The sequence below is a fragment of a genome, unplaced genomic scaffold, assembly GCF_019419815.1.
Source record: "Pyrus x bretschneideri cultivar Hongxiangsu unplaced genomic scaffold, Pyrus_bretschneideri_v1 Contig39, whole genome shotgun sequence".
NCBI classification, from domain to species: Eukaryota; Viridiplantae; Streptophyta; class Magnoliopsida; order Rosales; family Rosaceae; genus Pyrus; species Pyrus x bretschneideri.
In genome coordinates this window covers 1,908,359-1,921,251 of record NW_025999712.1, presented here as the reverse complement: position 1 = coordinate 1,921,251, position 12,893 = coordinate 1,908,359, and the positions used below count along the sequence as shown (strand labels likewise).

General features: G+C 41.6%; 4 protein-coding genes across 4 annotated transcripts; 2 read left to right on the top strand and 2 right to left on the bottom strand.

The window, feature by feature from the left end:
- The first annotated feature begins 684 nt into the window (after positions 1 to 684).
- On the top strand, positions 685 to 3,904 carry LOC103938583 (phosphomethylpyrimidine synthase, chloroplastic). Its single transcript, XM_048564574.1, is given in 7 exon segments — positions 685 to 759; positions 761 to 790; positions 792 to 810; positions 1,203 to 1,515; positions 1,637 to 1,764; positions 1,968 to 3,477; positions 3,695 to 3,904. Coding segments are annotated over 6 exon segments (2,058 nt in total). The 5' UTR covers positions 685 to 699; the 3' UTR covers positions 3,476 to 3,477; positions 3,695 to 3,904.
- Positions 3,905 to 4,785: 881 nt separating this feature from the next.
- Positions 4,786 to 6,613, bottom strand: LOC103938582 (50S ribosomal protein L4, chloroplastic-like). Its single transcript, XM_048564575.1, has 2 exons — positions 5,682 to 6,613; positions 4,786 to 5,049 (listed from the first exon to the last, which is right to left on the bottom strand). Exons 1-2 carry the CDS (start codon positions 6,526 to 6,528, stop codon positions 5,012 to 5,014), a joined length of 885 nt encoding a protein of 294 aa, XP_048420532.1. The 5' UTR covers positions 6,529 to 6,613; the 3' UTR covers positions 4,786 to 5,011.
- Positions 6,614 to 7,187: 574 nt separating this feature from the next.
- LOC103938580 (josephin-like protein) lies at positions 7,188 to 8,348 on the top strand. Its single transcript, XM_009348599.3, has 2 exons — positions 7,188 to 7,492; positions 7,738 to 8,348. The coding sequence occupies exons 1-2, from the start codon at positions 7,406 to 7,408 to the stop codon at positions 8,200 to 8,202; spliced, it is 552 nt and encodes a 183-aa protein (XP_009346874.1). The 5' UTR covers positions 7,188 to 7,405; the 3' UTR covers positions 8,203 to 8,348.
- Positions 8,349 to 12,240: 3,892 nt separating this feature from the next.
- LOC125468643 lies at positions 12,241 to 12,769 on the bottom strand. The gene has a single exon (XM_048564821.1). The coding sequence runs from the start codon at positions 12,642 to 12,644 to the stop codon at positions 12,363 to 12,365; it is 282 nt and encodes a 93-aa protein (XP_048420778.1). The 5' UTR covers positions 12,645 to 12,769; the 3' UTR covers positions 12,241 to 12,362.
- Between the last annotated feature and the right edge of the window lie 124 nt (positions 12,770 to 12,893).

Sequence of the window (12,893 nt, the reverse complement as noted above, 5' to 3'; positions counted from 1 at the left end):
CCCCTTTCGAAAATTGAGAAGATCGCAATGTCGCACGTGAATGGTAAGGCCAAAAAAAGGCAGTTACATATTCATATGACATGCCAAATTTGTCAAGATGTTAATGAAAGACACTTAGCCACACGCTCCTCATGAACAACTCCAAAGCATCCAACGAATCCTTGGAATAAAGTTACGATGAGCCATAACTTAATCGTAAACTCACCAAACAGTTTTTAAAATAATGTAATCACAAATTATATCGTTGTCTCATCCCGTGTGATTATAGAGTAATCTTAAACCATACGATATTTCAAAGTTGTCACACAATTTCACATGTTAGCATAAGACAGTTAACCACACGCACCTCGTGAACAATCGCAAAGCATCCAAATTATACATAACTATGAATTTGTTTAAATGGAGCCACCATGAGTCATAAATCTTAAACTCACTAAATAATTTCGAAAGAACTCTAGAAATTGGAATACGTAACTATAAATATATCTTCGTCCCATCATGTGTGATCAAATTTTAAAATTAAAACAAATAAAGACCGAATGCTACTAAATTAGCAAGTCATGTGCTTTAATTTTTTATTGAATTAAGAAGAATTGAGAAAATATCTGGCTGGAAAAATCACCTGGAGCCACGTAGTGTTGGCTTTCTGGTTACCTTCTGGAGCAAACACGAGGACACTGCTTTTTAACACCCTATAAAATGCTACAACGTAATCTTAGGCAAGTGCTCAGGTTGTCATTGAAATTTTCAGTTGTGAGAGAGAGAACAAGATAAGCCTGTGAGAAGCCTTCCTTCTTCTACCAGCCCCAGGTTCCAGGTTCTTCCTTTCTCTCTCTTCTTTCTCTCTCTTCAATCCCCAACATTTTTACTCTCATTATTATCCTTTCAGCTCACTTGGGTTGGTCTTAATTTTCTGTTTGGTTGCCTAGAAAGTTTAAGATGCTTATGAAATGAACCCAAATTATCGAACTTATAATGATTTTGGTTTCCTGGAAATTCAAACAATTTCTAATATCTGAGTGTTGAAGATAAATTGATTTAATTCTGATGCTTTTGTTTTGTTTTTGCATGCCTCACTGAAATTGTTCATTTCCTGAAATGGATGTGAAATTGTGAATAAAAATAGGAAATTGGTAGCATCTTGCCATTTTTTAGTTGCTTGTGGATTGACCTTTGATGTCCCAATTGTTTGCTGAATTCAGAAATGGCATCGGTGCATAGTGCCCTGACATCGGTTGTGTGCAAGAATGGCAGTCATTCTTCTGCAGCAAAGTTCCCAGCTACTACCTTCTTGCCCGGGTTTGATGCCGTGGGGCGTCCTTCAAGTCCGTTCAAGAAGGAAGTGTGCCTTAGTTCCCTGAGCTCAGGTGCTAAAGCTACACTAACCTTTGATCCCCCAGCAACCAATTCCGAGAAACCCAAACTACCAAGGCATACAGCCGATCCCGCTTCTCCTGATTTTCTGCCTCTTCCGTCCTTTGAACAATGTTTTCCCAAGAGCACAAAAGAACACAGGTCTATCTCTCTCTCTTCTTCCACTGCTTCATATGAATTAATTGGTCCAGAACTGTATAACTTGTTGGAGGTACATTTGTGAATTGGATTGTGGCGTACTGATGCGTGATTGCCCCTGCAGGGAAGTTGTTCATGAAGAAACTGGTCATGTGCTCAAAGTTCCCTTTCGACGAGTCCACCTGGCTGGGGATGAACCTCCATTTGACAACTATGACACCAGCGGTCCACAAAACATAAGCCCGCGCGTTGGTAAGCACAATAATTTTGTTTCAACGTATTTTTTTTGGTAGTCTTCCTCACCCTATGGAACGGAAACTTTGATTGAAAATTGTTATAATGTTCAGTTTTTATTACAATAATGTGGTTTCCACTAAAATGTCTTTCTATTGTATTGTGTTTCGGGCTTAAATTGGATTTCTTCATCCATTTTCTTGGTTGATGTTGATAACTAGGACTCCCTAAACTGCGGAAAGATTGGATTGAGAGGCGAGACAAATTAGGTGCACCAAGATACACTCAGATGTACTATGCTAAGCAGGGAATTATAACTGAGGAGATGTTGTACTGTGCTGCTCGTGAGAAGCTTGACCCAGAGTTTGTGAGGTCAGAAGTGGCTCGTGGGCGGGCGATTATCCCCTCCAATAAGAAGCACTTGGAGCTGGAGCCAATGATTGTTGGGCGAAAATTTCTGGTCAAGGTTAATGCAAACATAGGAAACTCTGCTGTTGCCAGCTCTATCGAAGAGGAAGTTTATAAGGTCCAATGGGCAACGATGTGGGGTGCTGACACTGTCATGGATCTCTCTACAGGACGCCACATCCATGAGACCCGTGAGTGGATACTACGTAACTCCCCTGTGCCAGTAGGGACAGTACCCATTTATCAAGCGCTTGAAAAAGTGGACGGAATTGCAGAAAACCTGAACTGGGAAGTGTTCAGAGAAACTCTTATTGAACAAGCCGAGCAGGGTGTAGATTACTTCACCATCCATGCCGGGGTTCTACTGCGGTACATCCCACTAACAGCAAAGCGTATGACAGGAATTGTTTCACGAGGAGGATCCATTCATGCAAAGTGGTGCTTAGCTTATCACAAAGAGAATTTTGCTTATGAGCACTGGGATGACATACTCGACATCTGCAATCAATATGATGTCGCCCTGTCAATTGGTGATGGGCTGAGACCTGGTTCGATTTATGATGCTAATGACACTGCACAGTTTGCAGAGCTCTTAACTCAGGGAGAACTGACCCGTAGGGCATGGGAAAAGGATGTGCAGGTAATGAATGAAGGACCTGGACATGTTCCAATGCACAAGATTCCTGAAAACATGAAAAAACAGCTTGAATGGTGTAATGAAGCGCCCTTCTACACTCTTGGTCCTCTAACAACTGATATTGCTCCTGGATACGATCACATCACCTCTGCCATTGGTGCTGCCAACATTGGGGCTCTAGGCACTGCCCTTCTCTGTTACGTAACCCCTAAGGAGCACCTGGGATTGCCAAACCGGGATGATGTGAAGGCTGGAGTTATAGCATATAAGATAGCTGCTCATGCCGCTGATCTAGCCAAGGGTCACCCACATGCTCAAGCCTGGGATGATGCATTGAGCAAGGCAAGATTTGAGTTCCGGTGGATGGACCAGTTCGCCTTGTCACTAGACCCTATGACTGCAATGTCATTCCATGACGAAACCCTGCCAGCAGACGGTGCCAAGGTGGCCCATTTTTGCTCCATGTGCGGTCCAAAGTTCTGTTCAATGAAGATAACGGAGGATGTGAGGAAGTATGCTGAAGAGCATGGTTACGGGAGTGCTGAGGAAGCTGTGATCCGTGGAATGGATGCTATGAGTGCTGAGTTTCTTGCTGCCAAGAAAACTGTCAGCGGGGAACAGCATGGTGAAGTTGGAGGGGAAATTTACTTGCCAGAAAGTTATATAAAAGCCGCGGAGAGGTGAAGGTCAGTAATTTCTTTTTATTAAATTTCTATTTTCTATAAACTTGATGTGATTTTGTGGGAAATATCAGTGGTGCGGAGAATTTAATTTACCATTGTAAAACTGTCCATTTCTGTACTTAAGCTGCATTCATAGGATGAATCGGTTTGAAGAAGAAATTTGCTATCGTGCATTCCATTATCTTCGTTCTCATTATTTTGTTCATTTGTTCTACATCAGGAACAGTTGCAGGATCACGTGAATAACCAGAATCAGTTTGACGACTCTGGAGGCTTTCGTGCATGATTGGCTTGTGCGCGGCGAGGTTTTCATTTTCATGTTATGGTATAGACATAGTTTGGTGTGTGCGAAATAATTCTTAATGCTCATGACATTATTGTTTTCTTGAGCTTGTGTTTCTCCGTAATAAAATGCTTGCCGTTCATATTACATCGATATTGTGTATATATTGTTGGCATCGTATTGACATAAGGACGCACCAGGGGTGCCTGTATCTGCTCTAGCACTGGCCTCGTGGTTAGTATGCGAGGAGCAGGTCAGGCTGAGATAGTCCCTTCGAACCTGAACAGGTTAATGCCTGCGTAGGGAGTGTGCATCTCTTTTTCCTGTTTCTGTGCTTGCACAGGGAGGGAGAGCTTTCGTCCATGGTTCGGGCTAGCTGATAGCTTCATGGCCGAGCCGATCAGTCTGCACGGCTGGGAGTAACTGAGTGGCAATTCTATGATACAAAGAGGAAAACAGTGCCTATAACTCACCAGCTTCGATTATTTTCTTCTCTCGTCTATTGCAACTGGTTTCTTCCTCAACACTTAGTTTTAAATTCACTGTACTTCAATTCGCCAAACTCGGTGCTAGATTCAAAAGCACTTTTAAAGAAAATGTTTTTGAGTTCCAAGAGCACTCGGAGTGCTTCCTGCAAGAAGCAGTCAATCGTTTTAAAAACATTTCCAAATCAGCCCTGACTCGAGTCTTTCATGTGTTATAAAAGGGTTAGTTTTCCGAAGTTCCTGTTAACAAATTTGTTTCAAGATCATATCCTTCGATACAAAATACTGAAAGAAACACCAAATAAGAGAGCTTAGCATTTTATCACACATACAAAAAACCAGAGAGATGAAGATAAATGTGCAAGAACATTGCGTTGGTAACAGTAATTCACGGGTAGTAATTTCCTCACTCCTTTTCTCCTCGTGCACTCCTTTTCTCTTCGATTGAAAAATCCAGTGGAGAATGAAGGACAAAAGGAAGGACTGCATAAGGAGAACAAGGGTGTGAAATCACTGCCCTAATTTACTCACAAAAGGGGTAACTAAACCAAATAGACACATTTGTATTGGATTTCATTTGCGAGTTTTACGACAAACACAAAAATGATGGACAGTGTTTCGAAACCAGCCTGCAACATGACTCGGTTGCAATCCTAACAAGGCATGGATAGTTGATCACACTGTTAGGGATGAACTGAGATGAAACCTCCTCATAGGTTAATCTGGGGGCCGAAAATGTGTTAACAAAAACAGCTGTTTATCCGTCTCGTCACTCGGCTGCATCAGAACTCTCATCTGCAGCCGTCCCTGCAATCCAAAATCGAAAAACGAAACCAAATCAACACGAGGAAATTCGAAGAAAAGATCATCATCATCCTATACAACCTTTTCCTCTCCGTAAAATTACACAGAAAACCCATGACTGGTTCGATGTAAAAATGCGAGTAATGTTCGATACAAACTTGTTTCCGTAATCTAATCACCGATCATTTCCTACACGTCCCAGCCTGCAAGAATCAACAAATATGAGTTTGATAAAGAGAAACCACATTGCCCCCTGCACCAGAAATCCTGTATTCGCTTCCCCCGTCCATTAACATCGCACCCGAAATCCTGTATTTGATACATAAACAACCACATTGCACCTTGTCCTCGAGTTTCTATGTTCGTCTTCCCCCTCCCTAATATCGCTTGTTAGAAACAGAAAAACCACATTGCCGCAAACATTTTATCCTCCATGTCCGAAACTTGAACCAAATTAACCGCAGAATTTCTATCAATATGCATACATGGGTTGTGTTCTTAAGCTCAATTCAAGAAATTTAAATCAATGCTAAAAGACTGCAGCAAAAAACTAGTTCTACAAATGCAGATAAACGAAACAAACCCGAATCAAATCATATCAAACCAGCTTCAAAAAATGGCGTTAGAGAATTAACCTTCAACTTCAACTCCTCCTTCTTCTTCTTCTTCCTCCTCCTCGTCCTCCGTCTCGCCGTCGTAATCAACCCCGTACCTTGCATTCAGATAATCCACAATCTCCGGCGTCATGATCAACTTATCCGCATTCAAAATATCAAACAAATTCAAAGTCCTCGGCGTCAGCATCTTCAAAGTCCCAATATTTCTGCTCGAAAGCCTCACATTGTTCGCCACCTCCGTCACCAGAAACGTCGTCTTCTCCTTCGGGTCCAAACCCCACCTCTTCATCGCCGCTATAAACTCCGTCGTCTTTGGCTTCTCAAGCTTCTCGAACTCGTCGCTGAAATCCTCCACCACGATCGTGTTCTCCGCGGCACTCGCCACCGCCGTCGAAATCGCCAGCCGCTTCTCCTTCCGATTGATCTTGATGCTCCAATCCCTGGGCTTGGGTCCGAACACGACCCCTCCGCCAGGTCGTAGCGGGGTTCGGGTCGACCCCTGGCGGGCCCGACCCGTCTTCTTCTGCGGGTAAGGTTTTCTCCCTCCTCCGCTGACCTCCGCGCGGGTGAGAGTGGATGCTGTGCCGCGGCGCTTGTTCTGGAGGTCAGTGATGATGGCGCGGTGGACGACGGCGCGCGCGGTGTCGGGGAGCGCGGACTTGAGGTCGAGGAAAGTTTCCCCAACTTTGTCGCCGGTGAAGGAGAGGACTGGGAGGGTGGCGAGCTCGGCGGAGACGGAAAGGCGTTTAGAGATTTTGAGAGAATTGTTCGGTGCGAGGGAAGAGAGGGGTTTCTGGGGGGAGGAGGGGAGGAAGATTGAGGAGTTGAAGAAGGAGAGCGATGAAGGTGCTGCGGACGTCGCCATCGTTGGAGACCTGGAGCTCGAGTGAGAGAGCGTTTGTGACTGTGAGTGATGGTGTTGAAATTTGCTATCCACTACGGCTGCGCCCGCTGCCTATCCGTTGGGTGCTAGGCGCGTCTTTGTATAAACGACGTGTCGTGGCAGTGCTTGGACCAGCCCACTTAAAAATCGAATCGTGCTTGGGCTGATCCGCTTGTACCTTCACTGAGTAAAGCAGTTACCCATACGATATTCGAATTTCCTTCGCCATATATGACAGTTTAGTTCAGTTGTGGTATTAGAGAAGAATTAACATGGAATAAATTCACCGTCACCTGATTCTGATCAAATGTTGTATTATTGTGTGTAAGTTTTTTATATATTGAGAGATTTTTCAATGTGCTGGAACACTGCCCGCTACAGTAAATGTCATAATATAATTGGTTAAAATTTTCTTTTACGGTTTTGAATCAACTATATTATTACATTTAATGTATCGTCGGACTACATTACCGGCATACAGAAAAATTTATCCTGAACTTTTGTACGGTCTTTCAAAACCGGCTTAGTTCGCCAGAAAACAATGGGCCATAACACCACCTCAGTAAAACAATGGGCCAGGAGGGCCACGACCCATTCGCCCCACTCTCCTTCACATGACGCGTTAGTTAACTTCAAACAAATTTCAACTTCCTTGTCGACCTCGCAGTTGAGTTTCTGCACAGCCGAAGCTACGGCTTTTGGATTTGTCCTTCTTCAAATTATTCACTCTGCTTCCTCAAATCGTAAAATTGTCTGAAGAAAAATAAAAAAGTTTCTGCCTTTCACACCCAGTCGGTGATTCGCCCTTTGGATTCATACGTTCTCTCAGTAAAAGAACTGGAATTTTGAGAAATTGGAAATGGCGACCGACAGCAGCTCCCAAATCTACCACGAGCGGCAGAAGCTACAGTTTTGCCTCTTACATTCGCTCAACAATCTTTTCCAGGTAACACTTTCAAAACCCATCTCTCTATCCCTCTCTTTAATCTACTTCTTGTTTGAATTTTGTTTTTATTAGGAGAAAGGTAATAGAAGACTACCCACTAATTATTTCTGCCCAAAACGATCATTCTGCTTTAATTTTATGATTTTAGACAACCTTAATGTGTATTTTTCGGTTTTAATTTGCTTATTTGATTTGAGTATTAAGTGGGTTTGATGCTAATTATCGAAAAAATGTTTGTAGAACAGAAAAAAGATGCATTTACTCGATCAAGCCTGAATGAGGTTGCTGAAAAACTTGTGCTTGAAGAACCCAACAAGGAAAAATGGACACCCTTTTCTGTGCTCTTTAAACCCCATCATAATTCACTTACTGGAAACTATGACATAAATGTGCTAATTGCCGCTTTAGAAGACAAGGGGAAGAATGTGGTTTGGCACGATCGGCGTAATGGGGCGTCTACGATTGATCTAGACGGGCCTGAAGATGCTAATTTGATGGGTATTCTGCTTAATGTTCCGGTTAGAATGTTTGCCGGGTTGTGGAAAAGTAGGCATTGGGTAACGTTGAGGAAGATTGGTGGGGTTTGGTACAATCTGGATAGTGATCTTGTTGCTCCTGAGGCCTTTGAAGATGCTGAAAAGGTTAGAGAATTCTTGGATTACATGATTGGACATGGTGGAGAAGTTTTGCTTGTTATGAATAATAAATAGTAATTTTCTTTTACTTGAATCAAAACATCCTTTTACTTGAATCAAAGTAATCTGATAGGATGTTCAAATGACTGTATATAAACTCTGCTTGTAACAAACTCAATTTTCAATCAGCTTAGAGAAGAAACAGTTTTGTTTCTTTTTCATTTCGGTTTGTTCCTATGCCCTGTGTGTATTCTGTTTCAGTGCTTAAGATTATTGAGAATATGTTGGAATTAATAGGATGATGCATTGGGTGGTAAGGATGCTACTAAATGATTTCTGTGCTTGCATATCTGGTCTTGAAAGGGCTTCTCCATTAATCTTGACGCGTTTGGTGGCTTCTGAGTTGATTTTTTCTTTTCTTTTTTTTCTGAGGTGAAATGTTAGTAGTTAAGGGCAATGTTCTCATAGTAAACATCTGGATACTGATTTGAATAGACTGAGTTTGGTTTCAATGTGGATCATGTGCTTGACATGGTATAAGATATTTTTGCACAACATTTTGTGCGATATTGTGCATATTTGATCAAGAAATTGATTTCAGTTGTCGCTAATCAGTATCGTTTGATGCTTGACTGATGATACATCTGAAAGGGAAAGTTTGGATGGATTTAGTGTGCTTTTTCCAAGTTTTGTTGACCACTTTCTTGCTCTGTAGAAAACAGAACGTAGTTTGGATCTTTAAGGGACCGTTTGTTAACCATTTCGTTTTTAGTTTCCATTTTTTGGTTAGAGATAGAGGTTAAATAGAGGGGAGAAAGGCGGATACAGGAAATTGGTGGAAGGGATGCGCAAGAAATGGATACGGAACGGTACAGAATCTAAAAATTAGAAACAATTATAGCTTTCACATTCAAGTTTTTGTTTCAGATATTCTCCTTCATTTCTCTCTCCCAACACTCTCCGTCCGCCGTTCTTCGCCCCTTTTCCCTTCATATCCTTCCCCTCGTCCTTGCACAAACAACGAAACTAAAGCTTGTTGGGTTTTTCAGCCATGATGATTTAGTCTATTAGGAATTATAGTCTTTAGTGGATTAAATTGTTTTCCTAATTGAATTAGTTTTTTTCCAATTGGAGTGATTTTTCCAATCGGAGTTGGTTTCTCGGAGAAGGATTTATAACTAGGTTCCAATTAGGATTAGTATTCCTTATTGAAGAATACCTTTATTATATCTATATAAAGAAGCTATTGCACGAGTTTTGAATTGGAGCAAAATAATAAGTTGTATACCACTCAATAGGTTAGAGTGAGAGAATATTGTAAGGACAAAGTGTGCGAGAGAAAAGAAAAGGATAAGAGTGTATTTTTTGTTCTTGTTATTTCAAGTTTTTCGTCAAGTCTTAATCAATGGGGTTTGGCAAGATTATTCTTTGTACTCATAATTGATATAGAGAAAGATTGTCGTTGATGCCTTGTGGACATAGGCACATAGTTGAACCACGTTAATTCTTGGTGTGATTTGTCTTGGTTATTTTGCTTTCGGTTGTCCGAGTTTGTTTTGTTTTTCTCATCCTTAAACGCAATATCCACAACAAAACTAAAACAGAATGGTTACCAAATGGGCACCATAAGATGTTTAATGAAAAGTTGATGATCTAGACAGCTATTGCATGTTATGTTATGATTTCAACGGGGTCTTAAAACTTGAGTGGTGTTCATCTTTGATATTATCTTAGTATATTGGAAGCTCTGCTTAATCTGTAAAGTATCCTAGTGCCCCACGACCATCTATATACCCTAATAACTCATGATGCACGGATTGCTTTAGAGATTCGAACAATGAATCAAAAGCACTTTAACACCAGCATGATGATTGCTGGTGTCTTCTTCCTTGCATCTTGTCAGATATCACTTTTGCCTTTCGATTTCTTCGTGATCAATCAACTTTTTTCGGGTTTTTGTTTCCCTCGGTTTTTCCTTTTTACAGTGCTCTTGCTGCATTCCCCTCTACAGCTCTTCCCCCACCCTCACTCACTCAAAGAAAGATGAAAAGTTGTAAACTTTGGGGCTGTTAATGTTCTCCATTGTCTCACCAGACACTACCACTGCTATAAGCAGTAGATTTATAGAGTACACAAACTGAGGAAATAGAACTGTAAGCAGTATTCTCCTAGTACCGACTTACTCAGGAGACGGTCTTTTAAGCTTTGTTTTTAGATCAAATCTAAGTCGATGTCCGGAACTCTATATTGATTGTAACAAGTTCACTTTAACAGAAATGAGGATGTGACTTGTGAATGTGTCATGCACAATGGTTTTAGGGAGAAAGTTATTAGTCGACATCTGTATCTCTGTCTTTCTCACTCATCACGTGATTATTCAAGTGAATAGGAGCACGTAGAAGACACGTGTGAATGAAGGCACGAGTCTATGCAGAAACTTACTGGTGTGAACAATGCTGGACTGATAGTATCACTTTCCGTCCATCCTATTTGTTTTTTGGTATTTTGTTGGTTGGAGGGGTCACTTTTTGACGCTTGCACGGAAAGATGCCTCACATTAGATCATGCTTTTGGTTACTGAGTTCTCTTTTCCTTTTTGGCATATCTTTTTGGCACTCTTCCATATACTCGGATTATAAGACTTATTCCCTGCGAGCTCTCTATCAATTCAACTCGTGTCTCGCTCGCTCTCGCTCTGTTTCTCTTTTCGGCCTGTAATTCTAGTATGGCAACAAGAGCCAATACCCAGGTGAGCCACAGAGAGTATGTAAAGAAGAGAGTCTTTTATTTGAACCAAACTTCCACTAGGAGAGTTGTGCAAGACCGAAGGTTTGCTGAAAGTTATGGATTCAGATTTTTTACATGGTCTGGATTCTTACCGATGAGTTTACTCAGAAATCTGGCCGACTGGGTGGCGGGAACTCTATATTTGGGTATGGCACCTGTGAGGTCGAGGCCTTTGCGGAAGGACTCTTCATCTAGAAGATCGATGCCATTCGTGGCTCGTGTTGATTCTCATAGAGAAGAAACCATTGAAGATTGCATTGAGTTCATCAACTCTTGTTCTCTTTCAAGATCAATTTCTACAGCCAAACATTCTCCTTAGATTTATGATGAATTTCTGTTCCAACTATCGTTCTTATATAAATCAACTCTTAGTTTGTAACAAAAGAAACTCGAAAAACAAAGTTCATGGTATTGTACATAAGTTTGATGCATAAAATTGGAGAGCTCTGCCTATGCTGCTATGCATATGGTTATTGTTTGAAATTTGTTGTCCTTATGGCATAATGCAAAATTTCCAAGCGTTGCCTGGTGATGCAAACCCGAGAACAGTGATGTTCTAGAATTCATACAGCTGGCCCACTTAGTAGAATAAGCCTTGGTTGTTGTTGTTGTCAGCTGATGCAATGACTTAGTCTATTAGATGCTAACAAACTACTAATTCTTCTAATTTTGACAAATTAAGTCCTTGAAGTAGTTTACAGGAGGTAACAAGATGAACATCGTAGAGGTCAAAAATTTTTGTTAGCGATTCCGTTTAAAGAGTAGAGAAAACTTACCATCGGAGCTAAGGTGTCATCGGTGAAAATCAAGTTCGAACGTGCTTCGGAAAACAAAGAGAGGAAGACGATTACAGAAGCTCTAGGGTTTGTGAAGTCATCCAATAAGTACACTACTCCAGCGACTCTAGTCAGGCCGCTGTCACAAGGGGTGAGACCGTGAGATCCGTGCATTGAGAGTTGCACTTACGCGGGCCAAATGGTATTCAAATACAAGAGGCTTGTTCGCTTGTGAGAGGGGTCTGACCACGTGGTTGGTCAGGCAACCCCACTAAAGTTTATCTCCCAAGGCATTCTACTAATCTTCACCACTTTGGTGGTGTGGGTTTAGAATGTTAGGTTTTTTCTGATCACATGGTTTGGAGAGATCTTTTCAAATACCGGATATTGAAGCAGTACTTTACATGTCATAATTGAAGTAGAGAGAGCAAAAAGGCATGTGAAAATCATTTTTCGCACGGAAAACATCAACAGATAAGAGCCCCATTTGCCACAATTTATTCTAATTTCCAAAATATATCATATATATTATCTACCTGCTGATCAAAAATGGATATTAAAATGAAGATCTTTAGATGCAGAGGCAGGTGAAGAATTTAACATGCTTAACATGTTTCACAATGATCAATGAGTACAGAAAGCAAATTAGACACATAATACTGCCTGAAATGATCAGTCCTTCTTGGCAAAAAGGCCTCCAAAGCCACCCTGCTTCTTCTTCGGCGGCACAACCACAGTGCCCTTGCTGCCGCTGACGGTACCATTCTTGTCCTCAACCTTCTTCAGGATTGGATCAACCTCAAGCAGCTGGTCCTCCTTCGCTAGCCCTCCGAGAATCCAATCAAACGGACCCTTCTCTTCTTTGCTTCCTCCCTTGGCTGCCGTTGCAGCGTACACTTGGCCGGTTGCTCTGCCAGTCACCACCGGAGGAAAGACCATTGTCAAGGAAGCCATGTTAAGCTTGTTTGAGTCTCTAGAGGAAAATGGTATGAAAGTTTGGAATGGTTGGGAGTGAATAAGAGGAGGGAAGCAAAGTGAGTAGGATAATGTATCCTCACTTTTTGTTTCAGTGAATGTGAGCCGCTGGATGGATTTTGTATGGTGACTTAGATTTGAATGGATTGTGTTTGTAGCACAAGCTCTCCACAAGTGTCTTATCCTCATTCCTCTAATATTTTTGGCCAATATTTTTGCTGCTGTCTG